Below are 25852 nucleotides of genomic sequence, written 5' to 3' on the forward strand. Positions count from 1 at the left end.
AATCTGGAGGAAATGGACAATTTTCTAGACAAATACCAGGTACCAAAGTTAAATCAGGAACAAATAAACCATCTAAACAATCCCATAATTCCTAAAGAAATAGAAGCAGTTATTGAAAGTCTCCCAACCAAAAAGAGCCCAGGTCCAGACGGGTTTAGTGCAGAATTCTATCAGACCTTCATAGAAGACCTCATACCAATACGATCCAAACTATTCCATGAAATTGAAACTGATGGAGCACTACCGAATTCCTTCTATGAAGCCACAATTACTCTTATACCTAAACCACACAAAGACTCAACAAGGAAAGAGAACTTCAGACCAATTTCCCTTATGAATATGGATCCAAAAATACTCAAAAAAAAATCTTTACCAATCCTACATCTGATAAAGGGCTAATATCAAAAATTTACAAAGAGCTCAAGAAGTTAGACCACAGGGAGACAAATAACCCTATTAAAAATGGGGTTCAGAGCTAAACAAAGAATTCTCAGCTGAGGAATATCTAACGGCTGAGAAACACCTAAAGAAATGTTCAACATCCTTAGTCATCAGGGAAATACAAATCAAAACAACCCTGAAATTCGACCTAATACCAGTCAGAATGGCTAAGATCAAAAACTCCGGCGACAGCAGATGCTGGCAAGGATGTGGAGAAAGAGGAACACTCCTCCATTGTTGGTGGGATTGCAAACTGATACAACCACTTGGGAAATCAGTATGGAGGTTCCTCAGAAAACTGGACATTGCAATAACCGAGGACTCAGCCATACCACTCCTGGGCATATACCCAAAAGATGCCCCAACATACAACAAAGACACATGCTCCACTATGTTCATAGCAGCCTTATTTATATTAGTCAGAAGCTGGAAAGAACCCAGATGCCCTTCAACAGAGGAATGGATACAGAAAATGTGGTACATCTACACAATGGAATACTACTCAGCTATCAAAAACAATGACTTCATGAAATTCCTAGGCAAATGGATTGAACTAGAAAATATCATCCTGAGTGAGGTAACCCAATCACAGAAAAACACACATGATATGCACTCACTGATTAAGTGGATATTAGCCCAAAAGTTCGAATTACCCAAGATACAATCCACAAACCACATGAAGCTCAAGACCAAAGTGTGAATGCTTCACTCCTTCTTACAAGGAGGAACAAAAATATTCATAAGAGGGGATATGGAGGCAAAATTTGAAGCAGGGACTGAAGGAAGGGCCATTCAGAACCTGACCCACATGGGTATACAGTATATATATATATATATATATATATATATATATATATATATATATATATATATATATATATATATATATATATATATATCTCCACCAAAACTAGGTAAGATTGATGAAGCTAAGAAGTGCATGCTGACAGGCACCTGTTATAGCTGTCTCCTGAGAGGAACAGCCAGAGCATGTCATAATGTCATATACAGAGGCGAATGCTAACAGCAAACCACTGAACTGAGAATGGGGTCCCTGTTGGAGAAATTGGATAAAGGTTTGAAAGAGCTGAAGCGGCTTGCAACCCCATAAGAACAACAATGGCAACCAACCATGGCTCCCAGGGATTAAACCACTACCCAAAGACTATACATGTACTGACCCATGGCTCCAGCTGCATATGTAGCAGAGGATGGCCTTTTGGGGCACCAATGGAAGGAGAAGCCCTTGGTCCTGCCATGGCTGAAAACCCCCCAGTGTAGGGGAATGGGGGGGCGGTCAGGAACGGGGGTGGTTGGTGAGCTGAACACCCTTATAGAAGAGGGTAACAGGGTGAAATAGGGGGCTTATGTCCTGGAAACAGGGAAAGGGAATAACATTTGAAATGCAAATAAAAAATATCCAATAAAAAGTAATCCATGACATTCTGAGGATCAAGAAGTAGAAGTCCAGCCTGTTGTTTCAGAAAGCTCCACAGTCACAGCCCAGCTCTTCTTGTATACCACACTCTGCCAAGCTACTTGACATCTCTGAACCTGCTTCCTCTTGTCTAGAAAAGGTGCTGTGATGGCTCAGCCTTGTCTCCTAAACCTCAGTTCTAAAGATCGCATGCTAAGTGGGGTGGAGTGTTTTCTTATGCTGCTCAAGATCTTTTTCTGACAAACCTGACCTGAGTTGACACGAGAGCATTCGCAGTTGTTATTTCTTCCACCCAGCGTGACTGCCCACATGTCCCTTAATGGGTTTGTAAATGGGGTACAGGCCAACTGGAGGTCTGGGCAATGCATGGCATTTGTACTACCTACCTTACTAAAATCCAAAATATTCTGAGACGCAGATGGCCCCATGAGTTTTACGGAGCCATGAAGCTCATAAGATGGCCCTGAAGATGAAATGAATGTGTGCCTTGGGAAACCCAGCCTATGACTGAGACCACTCTGACTTTGAATGCACCGATGCTACCCACAAGATACTACTTTGTGCATCCCTGTCCCACATGAAGCACGATGCTAGAGGACCAAATGAAAACAGTAGTTTAGGTATCAACCTCAAGCTACATGCACCTCAAAAAATGAATACCTGAAAAGCCATCACTTACAATTTACGACTCATTCACCTGTAGCGACGCCAGCCTCCAGCAATGCGCAGCTTATCAGAGTACCCTTGCAGCTGACAGAGAAGGAATGCCAACAAAGAACCTCGTCCGTGGCTCTTTCTCCTATTTCACATCAGTAGGACATGTGTGGAAACACAGGAATCTCCACAGCTCTCTACTGTTCCAGAACTGGAGCACAGCACAACACAACAGTCTCTTCCTCAAAGCATTCAGCTGGTCTACACAGTACATCACGATGGCCAGGCTATTCCTGCTGCTGCAAATGTCCTCTCACAGTTATGTTTTTTAAAAAGTACAGTTATAGACATTCCCTCAGGGCTCCTTTCCAACGCTCTAATTGGTATACTTTGCATATTTACCCTCAATATAGCTCAATGCTACCAAAGGCAAATAATGAACAGGCTATACACAGCTCAGAGGCAAAAATCCTTTGAGACCTCTCATGTCGTTTCTGTGTGTGTGACAATCCAGGCATTTATTGGCTTTTTAAAGACGTTCACAAACAGTCAAAGTTGAAGAATCTAAGGAGCACCGGTCATTCACTTTAGACCTGTATTTACCTAGAGAAGAACTAGGAACCTAATGTTAAAGGTCTCCCGAGACTGACAAAGCAGATCACCCTTCCCAGACAGTCTGGTGGTTTATGCAAATGCCAGTGGTTTTCTAGACAGAAGAATGCTTTTCATCTACCACCCACTCGCTAGTGTGCTTTTATCATGAAATATTTTTCTAAAAGAAAAAAGAGAAAGAAAGGCTTGCCTAGAATGAACGAGATTCTTTCTTTTTTCATTTTTTTTTTGGTGGTGGGTGTGGGGGGCTTGGTTTTGTTTTATGCTTTGAGCACAACATGAAAAGCATAGAACATAATGGTAAGTAAAGACATATAAATAGCTATGGGTAAATCATAAACAACACTTGTGCCATCTAAGCCTTGGAAAAGAAACAGAATACTAACTGCTCTGATCTGAGTAATGTCACTTGGAAACCAAGTGATTAGAAACTGGTTTCTCTCCTTACCCTCTGTCCAAGAGATGGGAGGAAACTCCCATCACCTCCCAGAAGTCCTGTTGTATTATCAAGTAATAAAGCCAGCAATCATATAAGCAGTGTTGTGTGCACTAAAATGTATATACTACAATGAAATGTGGAGTGCGATATCATCACCACCGACTTAGCACATCTTAGGTGTCTATCTTCAGATCCTTGGGTAATGAACTCACCCAAACAAAACCAAGTGTCCGAGATGAGAGTTGTAAGCATTAAGATACATGCCCCTATGAACTATTTTTTCTTCTTAGTGCACTGTCTGATCTCTTAACTACACAGAGAGTCATGTGTCGGCAAACTGTTTTGTTTTGTTTTTTTTAAACCTGCCATGTATCCCACTGCAACTTGAAAAGAATAATAAATGTCTGAGGAGGTCTTGAGGAAACCAGGTTTCTCAGAGCCCACCTGCATGTTACAGGTCTGAGAAGAGAACACAGCAGCAATGTAATTTACTTTGCCTAAGGAAACAATCTTGGTACTTTTTTTTTTTATTAACTTGAGTATTTCTTATTTACATTTCGAATGTTATTCCCTTTCCTGGTTTCCGGGCCAACATCCCCCTAACCCCTTCCCCTCCCCTTCTTTATGGTTGTTCCCCTCCCCATCCTACCCCCATTACCGCCCTCTCCCCAACAATCACGTTCACTGGGGATTCAGTCTTAGCAGGACCAAGGGCTTCCCCTTCCACTGGTGCTCTTACAATCTTGGTACTTTATAGGGTGGCTGGCCTTTCATATTTGCATAAGCAGTCTAGTCTCCAAGAGACTGGAGTGGACTGGAATCATGTTATAATGGCTGGTTCCTACATAGAAAAGACCAGGTGAAGGGATAGCCTCCAGGGCTGACCTGAAGCAACTCTGCACTTTCTCTTAAGTTTTCAATGTCCTTTATCCCATACCAAGAACAGAGGAAAAACTCAGATTCTTGGGGCTAGAGGGGTTGCTCAAGAGCTAAGAGCACTTACTGCTCTTCCAGAGGATCTGAGTTCAATCCCCATATATGAGGCAGGCAGCTCATAACTACCTGTAACTCCAATCCCAGGAGATCCAATACTCTCCTCTGACCTGTGTAGGGACTGAAATCACATATACATACCTATATAAGAACAGTCAAACATAGACACTTGTTATTAAGTTTTTGTTTTTGTTTTTTGTTTTGTTGTCAAGAATTCTGGATTCTCAGAGTTAACTCTAGTACAAATGAATGAACACGAAAAAATATGTGCAAGCAAGTTCACCTGGACTTTTGTCAACTGCTGCCACTGATGGGCTGTCATGAATAGTTCTCGTGTTGTAAATGATCACGAGATGCTTATGATCATGAAGACAAAGAACCAAGCAGGAACAAAATAAAAAAAGAAAGAATGGAACTAGTGATTAAACAAAAGAGGCCATGAATCTGAGGGAGAGTGGATGGGGTGGATGAGCAGGTTTAGAGGGAGGAAAGAGAAGTGAGGAGTGGTGTAATTATAATCTAAAAGCAAGAGAGTGGTCATCAACTTCTGTATGAGAGGGAAAATGAAACGTGATGATGCATTCAGATCAGAAAACTAAACAAGAGTGAAAACAATTGGCTGCCTTCTAGCCATAGAGTACAGCTGAAAGCCTCCTTCCTTCCACTTAGAATTCTTGACTGATGTATGATTGTCTCCCAGGAGGCAACCAAACAAAAAATAACAGAACTAATGTTGGATGACTGTAATCGTGCCTCCAACTACAACCCAGTTCATTTAAATTCAATACACATAGGGAATGAGTACATATGTACACTCTAGAGACCAATAAATCTATAGATCTATACATCTCTAGACCTGTAAATACACCCAGGGAAATAAAAAGGGAACAAAGAAGAGCAGAAATATAAAACAAACCATGGGTTATGGAGCAGAAAAGAACCTGCAGCCTTCACTGTTCTTATCAGAATGAGATAAAAGTGGACAATTCCAGCATCATAGAATGCACCACACTTCAAGTTGCAAACTTCTAGTGACATGCCTATGCACACATGAAAGCCAGAGAAGGCTTCCTTAACACCCAGAGCTGAGAGGGTAAGCATCTGGACCCATAGCCCCTAGGCACCCCTATCCTCTAGGACGAATATTAAAAGAAGCATGTGGGAGGAGGAGGAAAGGATTTGGGATTACTGTGGACCACAGTTCCTAAAGAGAGATACACTGTCTTCCAGACCCCAGTCTTAGAAGTAGGTAAATCTTAACCACTACCCACTTTCCTTGACAAATGTAACATTTTGTGGAAAAGAGGAAGAAAACAGCACAGGTGCTCTAAGGCTGCACACCGTTTAAAATATGTGGGTTGAGTAAGTGCTTCCCATGACAGGAGATATCACAACGGCAGCTCCAACGGACACACACCTGGGGCCTTCCTAAAGAGGTTTGAATTGTCCTTATTCTATACAACAGACCATTTTACTAATAAGAATGAGTGTGAAGAAGCGTTCCGTGACGATTTTTCAATTACAGTAACGTGAAATTGAGAGAAAGAATGCTAAAAATGAAGGAAAAATAGAAATAAGAATAACAGACCAAGGCAAAGTAGTATATGTTGTAAAGAAAACAGGAAAAAGAGAAAATCTTCAAGTCATATGACGAGGCAAAGAGTAATTCTTAAACTTGAACCCAAAAGTATGATTCTCAAGAGAAAAACCTGACTAACTTTACTAAAAACAAAAAGTTTTCTTCTGCAAAGACCTATCACGATGCAAAGAAAAGCTGGAAGAAAATATTAACAAATCACATATTCAACAAAAGAACAGCAAAATGTGCAGATCCCTCCCTCGTGGAATTCAGCATTACATCAAGTTCAAAAGACAAGATACATACATAGACATTTCAACGAAGAAAATACACAATGGCAAAGGAAAACCATGAAGATGGTTGGTATCACAGCTATCAGAAAAATACAAAAGTATTTTCATGCACACACTTGTACACTAATGCTCACTTATTAGCTTTATTCCTAACAAGCAAACAGTGTAAGCTACTCAAATATACTTGAACTAGTGAATAGTTAAACAAACTGTGGTGCATCCACACCAAATAAGGCAAAAACAAGTTGTTTATTCGTGCGACTTAGATTTCAAAGGAAATATGCTGGGCGGAAGAAGCCAATAGTAAAAGGTATGTATGAGTGCTTCCATTTGTGACATGGGTAAAACATATAATTTTAGAAATGGAGAAAACACTAATGGTTACTAGGGTAGGGGGTGTGGGAGGAAACAAGGACAAATATTGTCATAAGTCTTGTAGTGTAGAGCTGAATACCACTATGTGGTGGTGATTATGCAAAATTTCATATGATATAATTGAGGACAGATGGCGCAAATGGATGTACACATAACCGATGAAATCCAAATACATTTTGTGGTTCACACCAATATCAATTTCTCAAATTTTATATTAGTTATGCAAGATGTTAACTTTGCAGAAGGCTAGGCCAAGGATGCATGAGACTCCTCTGTTCACTTCTCTGCAGTCACCTATGATTCTATCCTGTGATCATTTCAAAATTAAAACTTTAAAGTGCAAAAAGAAGAGTAGAGAAGGGTCAGGCAAGTAAAGCCAAAGAGCCTTAGGGATGGGAAAGCAGCTCTAGGTCTTTTCCTAAAGACAGGGGGCGCTGGCGTGCCGACGTGCCCCTGCAGGAATCCTTCGCCGCAGGAAACACGCTAACGTGCAGAAGTACATGCTTACGCAGAAACACTCTGCTTGGAAAGTTTGCTTCCCTTTCCTGCTCATCCACCAGAGCCACTATAATAATGTTTCTTGGGGCAACCATTCATTAAGCCTTTCATCAGCAGATTTCATGAAATCAATTTTATCTCCCCAAAATTTGTTTTTCCTCCCAGCAAATGAAGGCAGTCAGCTCAGAAACCTCAGTGTTAAGAGACTGAGGTGGTCCAACTAAATATAAAGTATTTTTAATTAGTTATTAATAACATAAAACAAAGAAAAGGCACACGACTTAAGCATTTAAATTTCCTCTCCCCACCGCTCCCTATTTTTACCAAGCTGATTAACTATACCCGCAGGAACTGTTCTTGAAGTCACGAGGGTTGCCTTTTTTAATTTGTCTTTAAGGTACAGTATGTGGAATCACAGACCAACACCCTACCCTCTCTTTTGGCTAAACTCCTGCAAGCGCACTGGTGACCTCATGACACTCCATTTAGCAAGAAAAGTTTGCACACTTAGCAACCACGTTCAGAGCTGACATCCTAGCCTCAGAAATGTCATCAACTGTATCAGTGACTACAGAAGACAACAGGGTACTTCTGGGAAGCTTTTTCTCACCATCCCTGATAAAGTTTCTAGCCCAGAGTAGCTGACAACTTTAGAGCTCCGAGACAGCACAGTGTTGCACTCTCGAGAGATGTAACAGCTCTAACACAAGCCCACTTCACGTGGTCTGCAACGCCCTGTTGACACTTACTGCAACTGCATTGTATGACACTGTGACAGAGGCACACTGCATAAAGCTGTCCCCTCTCTCTGCCCGCCAGCCACCTGCACAGTGCACAGCACATTTACAATACCAGAACATCAGCTTTAAGCAAAACCCACACAGCTGGTCAGGAGCAGGTATAGACCAAGGAACAAAGTCAACACGGCCTGCAGGAACACATTTCTAAGTGTTTCAAAATGCCAGATCTTGCAAATAAAATTGACCTTTTCACTTGGCATTCTCTTAAAAGAAATGAGTTTTTTGAGACATGCATCTCAGCTGTTTTTAATTCCAGACTCCTATAACTGTAGAATAGCAAAAGGCTTTGAGACAGAACGTGTTGCTTCCACTTGTGGTTTTGCCTCCAGTACACAACTGAGCACACTTGTGAATACATACAAACTTCCTTTGCCAACACGGTCGCTAGCCAGAAAGGATCACAAACACCTTTCTCTGAAAGGAAAGTTTTTTAATGACTTTTTTTTCTAGTACATTACAAAACTCTGACATCTTTTTGCCACTTTATTTTAAAACAGCGACCTCATATTGAATCACAGAGTGGGGGACGTTTAGAGTAAAATGCCAAGCCCCCTGCTCAGGGGGCTTTACTTAATTGCTTTAAATAAAAAGTGACAAATCATCTGACGTGCCCTCCTCTTGACAGCCTGCGGGCCTAACTGCAGATCGCATCCTTTCTACTTCCGTTTCCTTCCTCTTTTCTCTTTTGTCAGTTTCAGCCGTGGCTCCAATTCTCAATTCTCCCGACAAGTCGCCCTCCCTTCCTCCTACTATTCTGTTGCTTCCCTAAGCATCAGCTCCTCACTACCTGAGTCCTAAGAGCCATGCCTTTCCCTGTGCTAGGAGAAGATGCCGCTGGCCTTGTTCCCATGCATCATGAAGCTGTTCCTCCACTTAGAGAACAAAGGTGGCCCAGTTGAGAGTCCACAAACTGGTGCTCCTCCTCTGCCTTCCTCAACCCACCAGCACACTCCCCCGACCCCACAAGTGCTACCGTTGGGAAGTTACTTAACTGTCTGCCCTTAAGTAGTATAAATGGAAAAGCAAAAGCACTGGGCTTGAAGCTGTCTTTCAGCTTTCTTTTTCCCAATTATGCTTTCTTTATTGTTCAATCACAATGTCAGTCTATCTTATTACTAAATCTTTTATCTATCCCTTGAAATAAAGCTATTTTAATTCTGTAACTAAATTGACTTGTATTCTTTAGTTCTCTCTTTTTTGATTTAAAAAGGGATAAATCAATATATTCCAGTAAGAGTTGGAATCTGATTCTGCCTCAAGGTTGTAAAATGGGGTAAGTAGCCTATAATTGTGATTTCCTGATGGACATCTAAGAACTTTGAAGGAAAGTTGAATGTGAGAAGAACATAAGGTGTGTTCACCGGCAATCAAAAGTGGCTGCCTTGGAGAGAAGAGCTGACAAGCCTGACAACCTGAGTTCAATCCCTGGGGCGCGCACACACACACACACACACACACACACACACACACACACACACACAGAGGTATATGTAAAATCATTGCTGCTTCACTCTACTATAATATATGCTTCTTAAGTGCAAGGCCTGGATTTGCAAGGTTTCTTTGGTCGTTTTCCCTAATTCCCCACAAGGATGAACATGGATTTAAGTTCCTAGTTCCCCTTAATGCACAGGGTCTGTCCCAAAACCTCCAATGGCTGCCTGAAGCTGTAGGTCATCAGTGACTCTCTTCCTCTCTACACTTACAATCCAGTTTAACACATAAGTTAGGTACTCTTACTTATAAGGGTGAAAAAGCATTATCAAAACCCACACACAATAAAATAGAACTAGCTCTTCACCATTTTAAAATCTATATAAATATGATCATTCGGTCTCTTTCATAACACTTCCACATACTATGCTTAAAGGAAGCACTTTACAGTATATCTTTGTCATATCCAAATTTCCAGTTTCGCCGCCCCTCTGCTTTTGGCTACTATTAAACAAAGCAAGGGTTACTGGAACAGGTTCACTATACTGACATTTCATTTGATCAGTTAACAAAAGAAGCTACTGACCGAAAGCAGGAGGGCACCTTATACTGTGTGAACACACTGTGAGAGGGATGATTTATGTCCTACACAGGGTCCATTCAAAGCTACAAGACTTCGTTGTGCTGTTCAGGGCACCCCATAGTTTAAAATGTATAATTGGCTTACGTCTGGGATTTTCCATTTAATACCTTTGGATCACAGATGACCACAATTCCACCTCAACATAACAGACACCAAGACAAGGAAAGTGAAACCATGCCTCAGGAGGGTTACTACACTCATCTTCAGTCATCTCCATTGATAACCTACTCAAAGACAAGTAACAATTGCAAGGCCAATGATACTATTGCAATCTAAAGGCTAAAACACTTGGCATACGTTGCTTTGTGCATTTCATCAAATGGAATGAAATCTGTTTTTGTAAGAACTGTAGAACCATCTAGAACATCAGCTTTATGATCCCCATGACTGTGATTTCAGATACCATAATTGTCACACAGTGGTATTAACAGGAAAACAGCCAAATATCCTCTTCCAGACAAACAAAAATCATGGAAATTACTAGACGATGATAGTTGAAGGGTGGACCAACATTTTCAGACGAGAAGAATCAAAAAGAAACTAAGCTGCACATGCCTTTAAGAAAAGAAAGTCAATTCTGAAACCAGATCTAACATTTTCAAATAAAATTAAGTTGCTGTTTATACAAATAGACCTATACATCACTCGCCCACATAATCAAAGTTTGTTATGCACACCCTCTTTTCCACACACGGTTTTTCCAGAAACACTCAGATCCTCAGTTTAGAAATAAGAAAATTGAAGCTCAAAAATGGTCACCCTACTATGAGAAAAGGAAGCAAAAACCCTACCAGATCTGTCTACCCCTGCTCACTACCTGTGGACATCTAACCTTTTGGAAGCTGATGGAATGACCAAGTAGAAAAGGTGCTCTGGTAAATGTCTATACTCATTGAAATCCTACACAACCGTTAGACCTGTAAAGGTGACTCTGCTAAGAATTCCATATAAAGTTACGATGCTGCCTCTGGCAGACCACCGTTCAGAAACTGACACGTTTCATCTTTCTCCAACAATCATGTAAGGTAAACATTTCTACAATAGACTTGAGGGTTAAGTAAGCCATATTTTCACAAGCATCACACTGAATGTTACAGCCACAGAGTAGACAGAGGTCATCCAGTAAGTAGAACCCTTGCTTCTTAGTCTGCACTAAAGAAAACCATAAAAGAGACATTCTGATGTCTGCTTCAAAACAGATAATTTCCCATTTGATTCACAATAGTATTCATTTAAACCAAGCTAAAGATAGTCATTTTTCTGTTTTTCTAAAATATGCTTAATTTTAATAAATTGAGCTTCAGCTTTACAAATGACTGGTAAATCAGGACTTAACACTTTCAATTTGTCAGTACTGAAAAGGTTAAACTTGAGAGTAACACCCTGGTGGATATCTGTCTCCCTCAACCACCAAAAGGGTGTGGGGAGGGGGAAGGAGGTCACAGTCAGTTACTCCCGTTATACCAGCGCTCACTGGAACATCTGTAGGCACACAAACACTCTACCCTTCAGCCTTCAGCTTGCCACAGTCAAACTAAACAGTCAGTGACCCTCCCCAAGTGCCGAGTTTAATTCCCCGCTTGGCAGCAAGGATTCAGAGAGGGATAAGCAGCCCCTCTGGCCTTCAGGTAGGTCCAATACCTTCATTTCTAGAAAAGCTAAAAGACGGGAGCCTATGTTGATTAAACTTTAAGGGACTGCTGATGCCACACTAAAGCAGTATGTTGGCTACAGGTGGGCAGGGCATCTGGGTAGGGAAGACAGGCGGTAGATTTCAGCGGTATGGTTCTGGTGTCCAGCTACTGCAATGACTAATTCCTTCGAGGTGCTCTATTGATCTTGCTATGTACATGACCCTCTGGCGTCAATGTGGGAAGAAAGACCTAACCCTGCTTTCCTTGCCAGCAGTAATCAAATAGTATGTGCCTCAAACCTGACTAACCGTGCAAACCAGTGTTAACTCCCACACTACGTAGCTGCAGTCCATGGGGCACTTGCTGTTCTGGAGTCAGGAAACATAAGCAGTGCTGACGGGTGAGACTGAATATTTCAGACGGTACTGTCTGTCTGTGGAGAGAAAGTCAGGTCAGCATAGGAAACTACAAACCCAGACCTCACACCATTAGTTCCCTTCTGATACGAACTATGCCCTCATTTCAAAGTGAGTTGAGTAAAAATCACCCTGCTGTGGAATGCTAGCACAGGGCTGAGGACATGGCACTCGGGGTGTTGGCCCTGTATTTCTTCCTTTTAAAAAGCACCTTTAATGTATTGACTTTAGAATTTCCCTCAGTTGAAAAGCAGTGACTTTTTTTTTTTTTTTGGCCTATTTAAAGAAAAACCTTCAGTGGGTTATTTTAGAACTAACGTAATTTTTAAACAATTGTTAAAACCCTAGATGTAACTAATATAGCTATGTTAAAACCATGGGAGAGATATACTCTTTAACTCCAGTGAAAATATAGTCCTGCCCATAAACCAAACTTTCAACAACTCAATGTGTCAAAAATGCTAAAATACCTCCAATGTTTCTACTATTTAAATACACAAGTCATCTGAGTAAAATGGGACTTAAATGGGCAAGCACTTGTCTCTGTTCCAAGAGGAGACATTGTAGCTCTCATTACTGTTTTTAGGGCTCCAAGTTTATTACAATAATAGACAATCTTCCCTGTGCATTGTCTGAGAATATGCCTCTATTTAATCCATAATAATCCAAAATCCCTAAGACAACCTTAACATGACACAGCAGGCTACAATTCAGGCTGTTTTAATTTTGGGGTGTGGGGGGGGGTGGTATTTAACTCCTTGGAATCTGGAATCCATTGCCCCTGTACTGCTTGTTCTATAATTCTGTATTGGTTTTTGTAGGTATTTGAAATAAGGGGAGCTTCAAACTCAGTGCCACCTCTGCCCAAAATGGGGCAAAATGTCTGAAAATAATCATTCAGCATGGAGAGTGTAACCACCTAGGGTACCCATGGTTTTCACTTACTGGATTAGGGGTCAACTCTTTCTTTTAGTGCCCACGGGCAGAATGTTCTCAGCTGATAGAAGATCCTATCTTACGCATATGTGAACAGCCCAGGAATATATTAAACATTTTCCCAAGCTATTTCAGAATCAGAGCAAGCCGCTGGGTCTACAGACAACCACAGTCTGAGGAAGTGGAAGGCTTGCCCTCCGAGCTGCAGAAATACTCTTTCTCAGGCACCATTTCCTCATGGGACTTAACTCACCAGAGACTTTTAATGGACCATATCTTGAGGATTCTCTGGCTACAAGAGACTGCTTAGCAATTAATGACACATAAACTCTAGAAGTTCTTCAGGTCAGAAAAGATATATGACAGAGTGATCATAGATATTACATGGCTTAAAGAACATTTGCAGGGGGAACAGTAATATAGTGGCCAGTAACATTTGCTGACTAATTTCTGTGCACCAGTCATTGTGGCTTATAATTTGCATGTGCTAGTTTACTTCACAAAGCAATCCAATGAATAGCTATTAATATTATCCTAATTTACAGGTAAAAGAGAGAAAATATGTTACCAAGGGTGATCACAGACACAAAGTGGTAGCATCCAGATTTAGATTCATAAAACCCAACTTTGGATCTTGCATATGCAGTGATGGATAGGCATAGTAGCAAGAATGAAATGCCTTTTTTGTTATCTACACTGAGTCACCACCAATACCTTTGGCTTACACATTTATCCAACTATTATTAGTTCAAAAGTCTATTGCTTACACCGCCCCCTCTACTGCTCAAAAGAATGAAGGGAGCTGAAAGAATGTTAAGAGCCAGAAGATAGAGAGGATTTGAAATGCTATCTTTAAGGTATGGCACAACCATTGCAATCATGAACTCACAGTTGCTATGGATGCCTAGACTGGGCCTGAAGAAGTCTGGCCCTATAGCAGGCAGTCATTGCTTGGAGGGGAGCTCATGAGGCCCTACCCTACTCTGCTGCACAACTGACTACTGATAGATTTAGTGTGTGTGTGTGTGTGTGTGTGTGTGTGTGTGTGTGTGTGTGTGTCAGAGAGAGAGAGAGAGAGAGAGAGAGAGAGAGAGACAGACAGACAGACAGACAGACAGAGACAGAGAGAGACAGAGACTGCCTTCAGCTGTGCAGCCATTCATGGACACTCCAAGCTTCTATGGACAGCAAAATCCATGGCCACACAGATGTTTCTGGTTAACCTCAGTGGGACAAAACCCAAACAAAAAGATATTAATGTAGGAAATGTGAGGAAGGATTTTTAGGAAAGAGGGACGGTTGGCAGGGACAGGAAGAAGATAAAGGAGGGGGGTTGAATCATAAGAAAGAACTATGTATGTGTATGAAACTGTCAAAGAAAAAACTAATTAAGAAAAAGAGGTTTACATGTCTACATCCATTGACCAATCCCAACATTCTTTAGTCCCTCCTAACAACCTCCAGCGTCTCTCATGTATGCTTGACAGTATCTATAGATAACTGTACCCTAACAGCCTTACTATCTATCCAAGGACAATGGTATCTACTATTTACTGTGAGCAAGGCGTGTTCTCAGTTCTTTACAAGTCGTAAATTACTAATCGTAGTTGACATCAATTCATGTGGGTAAAATTGCCTCATTTTACAGATGAGAAAATCAAGTTACAGAGAGCTGGTTAAACAGTTTGCTCAAAGTCATGTAGTTACTAAGTGACAGCCAGGATTCTAATCTAATCTCAGCATTGAGTCCTAATCTTGACCATTATTTTATGATGCTTTTTAAACAACTTACTTTATGATGCAAATTTTATTTTGTTTCAACATTTAGTGCCAAAATAAGAGTACTTCACATCCACAAGCAGGAAGTAGACTTCATACCTCTCTAAGGTAGGTAATGATAACTTACCAAGCTTACTTTATCTGATAAATATTTCCTAACAGCAGTACAATATGAAAGTGGGCCCTCTTTGTATTCAATATGAAATTACTCAAGAGTCATCTCACAGCTCATGAGCTGAAAAGTGAACTGAAACGGAATAATTCTATTTTCCTTGGGGGATTGAGGGGAGGCTAGTTCAGGAACTTTCTCGCTTCCCTGAAAGAATCCTCAAAACAAAAAGCTGCTGAGGTGGAAAGGCGTGGCCTCTAAAGTGTCTCTTGCAGCCACCTAATTACTATTACACTTCCGTTAAGAGCAAGTAAATTTCAAGCTGTTTCTCCGCCACATGCTAAGTATTCTGAGACTCGTCCTTTTGTTTTGAAAGACAGTCAACTTTCCTAACTTCTTGTCCCAACAAGCAAAGAGTCCTCAGAGTGCAATTCTGAGTCTCGCTTCTATACATCCAGTGCAGAGTCAATAGAGACACCTCAACCATAATTTCCCTTCAAACTAAGGCTTCCAGGCAACCCAACTCAAGCCAGAAGCATGTGTGCCTCCTCCCGGGTTACCCTATTAAGAGTCCCAGGAATCGCTGCAGCGATTTCTGGGCACGGGTTTGCCAGTGCTCCTCCCGATACTCTAGCCTTCCAGTGCCACGATGTCGACAGAGGGCGGAACTCTCACCTCCCGTTCCCTAGCTGTCCGTGACCATGGCGCCCATCTAGTCACTTCGCACTTTTGGAGTCCTTACAGTCAAACAGCCTGCAATGTTTCTGTCCTGAAGCAACAAAGACAATTTATTCAATTACACAGCCCATGGAACATGGATTTCTGGGAAATGTAGTTCCTCGGATTCTCAAAGCAAGGGCTTGCTAGGAAAAAGGACTACAATTCCCAGAAAGCAAAGCAAAGCCAGTCCGCCACTAAAATAGGTCCTAGCTCCTAGGATAGATAAAGTAGTGTCTGTGACTCTTAGTTTCCTAACTTGGGGGGAGAAGGTGTCTTACGGTTCTATGACAAACAGGTTAAATGACTTTTCTTTAAAACAAGCCTTTTGTATGAGGAAGAATCTAAACATAATTATAAATATGAAGAGATATTCTAAGTAAATACGTTTTATAATTCTTTCAGATAAAAGACCTACTCACAATCAAAAAATGTCCCTGCAGATGGTTACAGTGGGTCATAACATAGCCTTAATTCAACCAGGCTTCTCACTGATGAATTTTGATGGTCAAGTTTTTTTCTTTGGCCAAAAAGGCTGGCCTAAGAGATCCTGCCCTACTGGAGTCTTTCATTTTGATATAAAACAAAATCATCTCAAACTGAAGCCTGCAGTTTTCTCTAAAGATTCCTGCTACCTCCCACCTCTTCGTTACCCAGCTACTTGCTCGTACAAAGGCAGCACAGACTCTGACAAGCATCAATATATCATCCACGGAGGGAAAACGCCAAACAATGAGCTTTCCGATAAGATTTATATCATGTCTGTCGCTTGCAAGAATAACAAAAAAGTTACTTTCCGTTGTACAGAGAAAGACTTAGTAGGAGATGTCCCTGAAGCCAGATATGGCCATTCCATTGACGTGGTATATAGCCGAGGAAAAAGTGTTGGTGTTCTCTTTGGAGGACGGTCATACATGCCTTCTACCCAAAGAACCACAGAAAAATGGAATAGTGTAGCTGATTGCCTACCCCATGTTTTCTTGGTAGATTTTGAATTTGGGTGTGCAACGTCATATATTCTCCCAGAACTTCAGGACGGGCTGTCTTTTCATGTTTCTATTGCCAGAAATGATACCATTTATATTTTGGGAGGACACTCACTTGCCAGTAACATACGTCCTGCTAACTTGTATAGAATAAGAGTAGATCTTCCCCTGGGTACCCCAGCAGTGAATTGCACTGTCTTGCCAGGAGGAATCTCTGTCTCCAGTGCAATTGTCACTCAAACAAATAATGATGAATTTGTTATTGTTGGTGGTTATCAGCTGGAAAATCAAAAAAGGATGGTGTGTAGCATTGTCTCTCTAGGGGACAACAGGATTGAAATTAGTGAGATGGAGACCCCAGACTGGACCCCAGATATTAAGCATAGCAAAATATGGTTTGGAAGCAACATGGGAAACGGGACTGTTTTCCTTGGCATACCAGGAGACAACAAGCAGGCTATGTCAGAAGCATTCTATTTCTATATGTTGAGATGCTCTGAAGATAATTCGAGTGAGGAGCAGAAAATTGTCTCAAACAGTCAGACATCAACTGAAGATGCCGGGGACTCCACTCCCTTTGAAGACTCGGAAGAATTTTGTTTCAGTGCTGAAGCAATCAGCTTTGATGGTGATGATGAATTTGACACTTACAATGAAGATGATGAAGATGATGAATCTGTAACCGGCTACTGGATAACGTGTTCCCCTACTTGTGATGTGGACATCAATACTTGGGTTCCATTCTATTCAACTGAGCTCAATAAACCCGCCATGATCTATTGTTCTCATGGGGATGGACACTGGGTGCATGCCCAGTGCATGGATCTGGAAGAACGCACACTCATCCACTTGTCAGAAGGAAGCAACAAATATTACTGCAATGAGCATGTGCGGATAGCAAGAGCATTACAAACTCCCAAAAGAAACCTCCCCTTACAAAAGCCCCCAATGAAATCCCTCCACAAAAAAGGCTCCGGGAAAGTCTTGACTCCTGCCAAGAAATCCTTTCTTAGGAGGTTGTTTGATTAGTTCAGCAAAAGCCCCTCAGATTCACGTGCGTTGGTTTCTAAATCTACTCTTTAAATCATAAACGGAATTTCGATTTTTGTTTACTGAAATCTATATGCTACGTTTTGGTTGTGTGAATTAAGCGCTGTTTTGATGTGATGTTAAGTACAATTATTCTAACATGTGTGGTTTTTAACATTTTATCTGTAATTTCTTAAATGAGAAATGTTACACAGTCTTTCATTAAGGATAGCAGTGATAAAGTATAGAGCTCTTGCATTATTTTGTAACAATCTACATGTTGAATAGTAACTAAATACCAATAAACTAATGCACAAAAACAATTAAGTTGTTTTGTGTAATAAATAGCCTATAGTTGGTTTAAACAGTTAAAACTATATTCCACACTACTGCTGTTTATAAATTTTAAGGTGGCCTCTTGGATTATACCCATGAACAGACAGATATAGATATAGATATAGATATAGATATAGATATAGATATAGATATAGATATAGATATAGATATAGATATAGATAGATAGATATAGATAGATATAGATAGACAGACAGACAGACAGACAGATAGATAGAGATAGAGATAGATATATTGTGTATTCAGCACCATGAAGAAAAAAACTAATCTATATCAAGCCAGGTATAGTGATGGTGATACACGCCTGTAATCCTGGCAAATTTGTGAGTTTGATGCTCGTTGAGGTATGGTCTCTTGCTATGTGTTGTAATGCTAAGTGCGGGCCCCAAGATCTGCTTGCTCCAGAGTCAAGAGAGCCCACAAATAGACCCAAGTGATTCTCTGCAACCTTGCCCCCAAGTTATTTGTGGTTGAGTGAATAAAGATGCCAACAGCCAATAGCTGAGCAGAAGATACATAGGTGGGGGTTGATGATGCCCTGGCTTGGGGTAGGAGGAGACCATGAGGAAGGGGGAGAAAAAGGTGAAGTCTCCTCCTTCACCTAAAAAAGCATAGGTTAGGAGTCAAAAAAACATGGCCCTGAGTGCTGGCCACTGGGAGTTAAGAGCAGCCCAGATGAAATGTCGCAATAACTTGGGGTATAAGTAGGAAATAGATTTTAATAGCATATAAGGTAGATATCTACCCAGCCCTAGAGCTAATTAAGGCTTATTGTAAATATAAAGGTCTTACGTGTCAGGAAAAAAATGGTCAAACAAGGAGTAGAAACTCTGAATTGGGATCAAAATTTTCTACAACAGACACCGTCTGGGGCTACATTTTATCTCAAATCCAAAAGCTGATAGAAGACAGAGCACTGGTGGCATTGTCACGTCCCATGCTCAAAGTCCTGAGTCCAATACTGTGGACATTTTCTTGAATTACCTACATACGCTTCAGGAGTAAAAAATATATTCCAAACACACGCCTTTGTCCGAATCACTCGCTTTGGGGCCTCACATTTAATTCCTTCAAAATCAATGGTTCACCCCCTTTGAAAATGCTCAATTGTTGTTCCTCTTTTTCCTTAAAGATGGTTGTCATCTCTGGAAATAGTCATATGTCATTCAAGGCCCGATAGCATGAAGCCCTGAAGTGTTGCCTTACCACTTTAATTGAAAAGTGAAATATGACCATAAGCTTAGACAGTGGTTTGGGGCTATTAATCTCATGGCAGGGTTTGGGGGTGCCTAATACTGAGTCCTGAACTGTTTTCTAAGTACCTGTTTTCAAACAAGTATGGAAATGTTATCAATAAATATGCTATCAATAAAAAGAAAACTTTCATATTCCGTGAATGAAAACTCTTAATTTCTTGGAGGAAAAGCACCAAATCCCTCATTGGGACTTGACATGATTCTTTAGTTCCACCAGCTCCTTCCCTGAACACAGTTGTACTGGCTAGTTTTGTGTGTCAACTTGACACAAGCTGGAGTTATCATAGAAAGGAGCCTTAGCAACCAACAGATTGGGAAAAGATCTTTACCAATCCTACAACAGATAGAGGCCTTATATCCAAAATATACAAAGAACTCAAGAAGTTAGACCGCAGGGAGACAAATAACCCTATTAAAAATGGGGTTCAGATCTAAACAAAGAATTCACAGCTGAGGAATGCCGAATGGCTGAGAAACACCTAAAGAAATGTTCAACATCTTTAGTCATAAGGGAAATGCAAATCAAAACAACCCTGAGATTTCACCTCACACCAGTGAGAATGGCTAAGATCAAAAACTCAGGTGACAGCAGATGCTGGCGAGGATGCGGAGAAAGAGGAACACTCCTCCATTGTTGGTGGGATTGCAAACTGGTACAACCATTCTGGAAATCAGTCTGGAGGTTCCTCAGAAAATTGGACATTGAACTGCCTGAGGATCCAGCTATACCTCTCTTGGGCATATACCCAAAAGATGCCCCAACATATAAAAAAGACATGTGCTCCACTATTTTCATCGCAGCCTTATTTATAATAGCCAGAAGCTGGAAAGAACCCAGATGCCCTTCAACAGAGGAATGGATACAGAAAATGTGGTACATCTACACAATGGAATATTACTCAGCTATCAAAAACAACGGCTTTATGAAATTCGTAGGCAAATGGTTGGAACTGGAAAATATCATCCTGAGTGAGCTAACCCAATCACAGAAAGACATACATGGTATGCACTCACTGATAAGTGGCTATTAGCCCAAATGCTTGAATTACCCTAGATGCCTAGAACAAATGAAACTCAAGACGGATGATCAAAATGTGAATGCTTCACTCCTTCTCTAAAAGGGGAACAAGAATACCCTTGGCAGGGAAGAGAGAGGCAAAGATTAAAACAGAGACTGAAGGAACACCCATTCAGAGCCTGCCCCACATGTGGCCCATACATATACAGCCACCCAATTAGACAAGATGGATGAAGCAAAGAAGTGCAGACCGACAGGAGCTGGATATAGATCGCTCCTGAGAGACACAGCCAGAATACAGCAAATACAGAGGCGAATGCCAGCAGCAAACCACTGAACTGAAAATAGGACCCCCGTTGAAGGAATCAGAGAAAGAACTGGAAGAGCTTGAAGGGGCTCGAGACCCCATATGTACAACAATGCCAAGCAACCAGAGCTTCCAGGGACTAAGCCACTACCTAAAGACTATACATGGACTGACCCTGGACTCTGACCTCATAGGTAGCAATGCATATCCTAGTAAGAGCACCAGTGGAAGGGGAAGCCCTGGGTCCTGCTAAGACTGAACCCCCAGTGAACTAGACTGTTGGGGAGAGGGCGGCAATGGGAGGAGGGTTGGGAGGGGAACACCCATAAGGAAGGGGAGGGGGGAGGGGGATGTTTGCCCGGAAACCAAAGAATTATTATTAAATATTAAATAAATTTAAAAAAAAGAAAGGGGCCTTAGTTGAGGAAATGCCTCCATGAGACCCAGCTGTAAGGCATTTTCTCAATTAGTGATCAATGGGGAGAACCCAGCCCATTGTGTGTGGTGCAGTCTCTGGGCTGGTGGTCTTGGGTTCTATAAGAGAGCAGGTGGAGCAAGCCAGGAGAAGTAAGAAACATCCCTCCATGGCCTCTGCCTCAGTTCCTGCTTCCTGACCTGTTTGAGTTCCAGTCCTGACTTCCTTTGGTGATGAACAGCAATGTGGAAGTGTAAGCTGAATAAACCCTTTCCTCCCCAACTTGCTTTTTGGTCATGATGTTTGTACAAGAATAGAAACCCTGATAAGAAAACAGTCTATTCGTGAGTCTCCATCATTGTTCAATATCCTTTATCAAAAAATAAAGATAAACGAGGTAGATGGCCGCGGAGGAAAAACAATATTTGAAGTTGGCCTCTGGCCTCCATCCACATTCACATGCCCATATGTGCACATGATTCCACTGTTACATAACTATGCTTACATACACACACACACACACACACACACACACACACACACACACACACATTTTTAATTCCAAGATCCGCATTAAACATTATGGGACCTGCAAAAAAAAAATTCATCTCCAAAGAATTTGTTGTCTCACCATTGAAAGAGGCCAAGAACAGGGAAGGAAAGATACTGCTTGTACTTGAGCCATTTATGCAGAAAAGGCTGCCCGTGCAAATATAAACTCTTTTCTAACCTGGAATCCACCAAAAAAAAAAAAAAACCACAAAATGGAAACAAAATATCTCGGACCTTCTATTTTATGTCTGCTGAAGAATTACTGTAGCAAAGATAACAAAACATGTAGACCATGCCACTTGAAGTGATTACAAAATGTATAGTGATCACTTTAAAAATGGGAAATCTGTGTTGCAAAGAATGACCGAATCATTTAAGACAACAAAAAATATGAATTTGTTTAAGGACAAAGATGGAAAATAGATATAGAGATATAGAGAACTCACTAGACTTTTGATCAGACCTCAGTGTAGAAATACACAGATCTTGGCATTCAAAAAATTAGGGTGTGTGTGTGTGTCTGTGTGTGTACACATGTTCCTCTCTATATGTCATACACAGGTGTATGAGTGTGTACACTGTGTGTGAGTGTGTGTGAATGTGTGCTTATGCATGTGGAGGTCACAAGACAACCCCGGGTGTCATTCTTCATCCCTCCATCTTTTTATGACAGAGTCCTTCACTGGCCTAGAACTGACTAAGTAGATTAGACTAGCTGGATATCATAAATGGTCTTGTCTCTGCCTCCCAGCACTGACATTAAGAGAGGGTTCTATCACCCTGGCTTTTTATGTGGGTTCGGAAGATCAAACTCAGTCCCCTTTCATGCAAAGCACTATAACAAATCAGCTATCTCCCCAGCCCAGAATGAGTTGTTTTCTTAAGTCAGAAATACATTGTCATCTTCAGGAGAGACTAGAAAGCAATAAAAGGAGAAAGGAAATTTCCTTAAGTCCAAAGAGGAGTGAACAGGGAAATAAACAACTTCATAAGAAGATGGGACCTTTAAGTACTAATAACTTTCCTTCATCTCTTCCCACCTAGACTTGGGCACCACTGCCTGAGAGAGTAAGACATTCGTTTGTAGACAATGTACCACTGAGGTAAAAGAGGGTGGTTAAACTTGCCTCCAGTTCCTTTCCATGTACACACATAACCTATCTCATACCTGGACAGAGTCCCTTGAGCTTAATACTTTCCAAAAGCAACCCCCTTGTGCCTCAGTCCAGTGTGGTTTAGAACACATGTCCTCAATGGTTTCCTTTTGCACACAAGGGGTATACACTGCATCCTACAGGCAAAGTTTCTGCCTTGTTCCCCAGTAGTCCAGCCCCAACTGCCAGTCTTTTACTGTCAACTTTTCTTTCCTAAATTCCCAAACACTGAATGCTTTCCTGTCTCAAAGTCTTCCTAGAGGCTCTCTGCTCTAAGTAACGGGCCTAACATCAGCCCGCTCATGCAATTGACCTCCACTTAAATGTTCTTTCTTCCTAGGTGCTTTTTTCTCACTCCCCAGTTTAAATTCTACTATCATATCATACTTTTTTATACTTATCTATTGTAATTGTATCTAATGCTTTTTCTCCTCCACACTGGCACGTGAACCCTCATTAGCCTCACTGTTGATATCTTGATGCCTAGCTCCTTGTGAACCAAACTATGCTATTGGCCACTGTATCTCAGTGTCAAGCGTGCATCGTCTGCTGAGAAGAAGCAGCCCATAAATACTTACAGGAGAGCCTGCTCACCCGCACCAGTCTCTAGTGTAATAAAGGTTGAGACAGTTTACCAACAGCCTTCTACAGCTGTAAAGCTTCAGAACCACAGCAGTGATGGCACCAGAAAGATATCTGAGCTTGGCAAGGATGGGACTCAAGGGAAGCTAACAGATGTCTAATTGGAACTAAAGGCCACTCAACTGGTAGAAACTCATGCCTGATACTGTAAAACAGCCCATGTTTAGAGATGTCGTGGAGCTTAGAGGAGGATCAACTATTGCCATATTATTGAAGTAATATAATTTCCAATTGCCTTCTAAATGTCCATCCTTCTACCCACAAATCAATGCAACTCTCGTGCCTTGTCAAAAAGCTTTCTTTTGCAGCAGACAGAAACTATTGGTGATATCCTCAAGTGGTCAAAATAAATGCAGAAAATGAGTGACCATGGGATGCCCAGCCCTCCAAATGGGACATCTATAACACAACCCGAAAACCTAAATCCAAGGGGAAATTTCTGAAAAAGAGATGGAAAGATTATAAGAGCTTATGGACCAGAACAACTGCTACATGGTGGTTTCCTCTGACGGGACAGAGATGTTGCTCCCATGAACTCTCAATAATATGGTTACCCAAAGAAGTCCTGTAAAGACCACGTCAATCAACATGTTAACATGGATGGAAGAAATTCAGGGCCCCCTTTCCTCTGAGATGAGCTACAGGCAGTCAGCGTCTGCTGAGGAGAGGAGAGCCACTTCTATTTGGTTTTGTATTAAGGTGTTGATGGTGATGACGTGGTGGTGTTGGTCGTGATGGTGGGGATATTATCTTCAAAGAAGGGGCACCAATCCTATATGAGACAGTTTACCAACAGTCTTCTACAGCTGTAAAGCTTCAGTACCACAGCGGTGATGGCACCATCAACCCTAAACACATGCAAATAAGGGAAGCACTAACTTTACTCAGTAGTTTATGTATAGATATAGATATACATATATACACATATTTGTATATATACATATGTGTGTGTTGTGTAAAACAAAAATATAGTTTAGAAGCAACGAATGGGAAAAGAATAAAGAGGGGGAGGGGGAAGGAAACTGTTTCCTCTCGGCACTTGTCTCTAATGTCAAGGCTGTATTTTCTGTGTTTTCTCTGTGCTCTTCTAACCATGTGAACTGTCTTCTAATGTCATTGCCCATCTTTTAAAATCTATGAGTCCTACATTACAAGTACTTTTGCATATGTATTAAGAAGCCATCAGTAGTTTACTGCAAACCAAATGTGCTTGTAATTGATACCTAAAAAAATATAAAAGTAAATAAAATAAAATCTATGATGCCTACTTAAAAGTAAACTGAATAAACTGGAAGGCATCAAGAAAATAAAAATAAATATACAAGAAATTAGATAACAACAAGAGGCAGTTGGAAGATACAGGAGAAGTTAACGGAGAGAGTGGGGTTTAAAAATTATGTGAATACAGTGTACTCATGTATGAATCTTCAAATAAAATGAAATAGAGGCTGAAGTAGCTAGAAATGATATCATGAAGGAAGTGCACTCCAACTGTGCCTTACTTTTAAGTAAAGATAAAAGCAGGATTCATATTCAAATATTCAAAAGGTCAGGTCCAGAAGTATCACTAGGGACTAACTTGCTACTGACCATGTTCTGGAATGATCTGCGTTTCTTGGAGAGTGAAACGGAGATGATAAATTAGTTTAAAGGCAATTAGGTCTTGGTAACAAGCTATTTGACTGTTAAGGACAGTATTTTAAGAACCGGTGTAGCTGTAAAGAGAGACAGATTGAATTCCAGTCCAAAGTGAAAGAAAACATGAAGTGTCGACTTAAGTAAAAGGAAGAGTCACACAAAGATGGACTAGAGGGAGTAGATTGTAAAGATGTGATTCCGGCTTAGATGCTTCCCTGACCACAAGTGAAGATGGAGATCACAGAAGTACCTAGTTCAAAAGGATAGAATGTGGCAACGTACGTAAAGTTGCTTTCCATCACTTTGCACCACAAAAAAAGAAGTTTGGTAAATGATAGGTATCTAGTTTGATCTGGCTTTGTGTGTATATATTTAGTTGGCTTGACTTGGTCTTTTGTACCCAGTAAGTCAGCCTTGAACTCACAATTTTTCTGCCTCGGCCTCCCAAAGGGTTGAGACGACAAGTGCTTTCTACCATGCCTGTTGATTATTATTGCTAGCACTGGGCAATGAGCCTGGGGTCTGGCTAGCTTTGCCATAATGTAGGTGACTGTGGGCAACTGGAAAATCATAATTTTAATCACGGGTTTTGGGGTTATAAGAATTTCTAGAAGATTCTTAAAAGAATTTAAAAGAAAAGTTTTACTGCTTGCTTTAAGTATCTAGAACCAAAATCTTTCACCCTGTGTTGTGATATATTATATTTTTATC

At 41.0% G+C, this 25852-nt stretch overlaps 2 protein-coding genes across 10 annotated transcripts in view; one reads left to right on the forward strand and one right to left on the reverse strand.

Annotated features, from left to right (window-relative positions):
- Positions 1-15905, reverse strand: part of Iftap (intraflagellar transport associated protein) — a 119503-nt gene extending 103598 nt beyond the window's left edge. For 5 of the 8 annotated variants that reach the window (XM_063283301.1, XM_063283305.1, XM_063283299.1 and 2 more), the window contains exon 1: positions 2559-2875. In XM_063283301.1, the coding sequence (XP_063139371.1) occupies positions 2559-2572 (14 nt within the window). In that variant the 5' untranslated portion in view covers positions 2573-2875. 8 annotated transcript variants of the gene reach the window in all.
- Positions 11697-21484, forward strand: Rag2 (recombination activating 2). Of its 2 annotated transcripts, NM_001100528.2 has the most exons (3): positions 11697-11827; positions 15014-15072; positions 16196-19551. In NM_001100528.2, exon 3 carries the CDS (start codon positions 16222-16224, stop codon positions 17803-17805), a length of 1584 nt encoding a protein of 527 aa, NP_001093998.1. In that variant the 5' UTR covers positions 11697-11827; positions 15014-15072; positions 16196-16221; the 3' UTR covers positions 17806-19551. The 2 variants fall into 2 exon arrangements, with proteins under 2 accessions (NP_001093998.1, XP_063139376.1); XM_063283306.1 differs by lacking the exon at positions 11697-11827 and having other exon boundaries at positions 13148-15072; positions 16196-21484.
- The last annotated feature ends 4368 nt before the right edge of the window (positions 21485-25852 follow it).

The sequence above is a fragment of the Rattus norvegicus genome, chromosome 3, assembly GCF_036323735.1.
Source record: "Rattus norvegicus strain BN/NHsdMcwi chromosome 3, GRCr8, whole genome shotgun sequence".
In the NCBI taxonomy this organism is placed as follows: domain Eukaryota; kingdom Metazoa; phylum Chordata; class Mammalia; order Rodentia; family Muridae; genus Rattus; species Rattus norvegicus.

Excerpts from the sequence above, each read along its gene's own strand:
- Rag2 (NM_001100528.2), top strand. The coding sequence starts at position 16,222 with ATGTCCCTGCAGATGGTTACAGTGGGTCATAACATAGCCTTAATTCAA.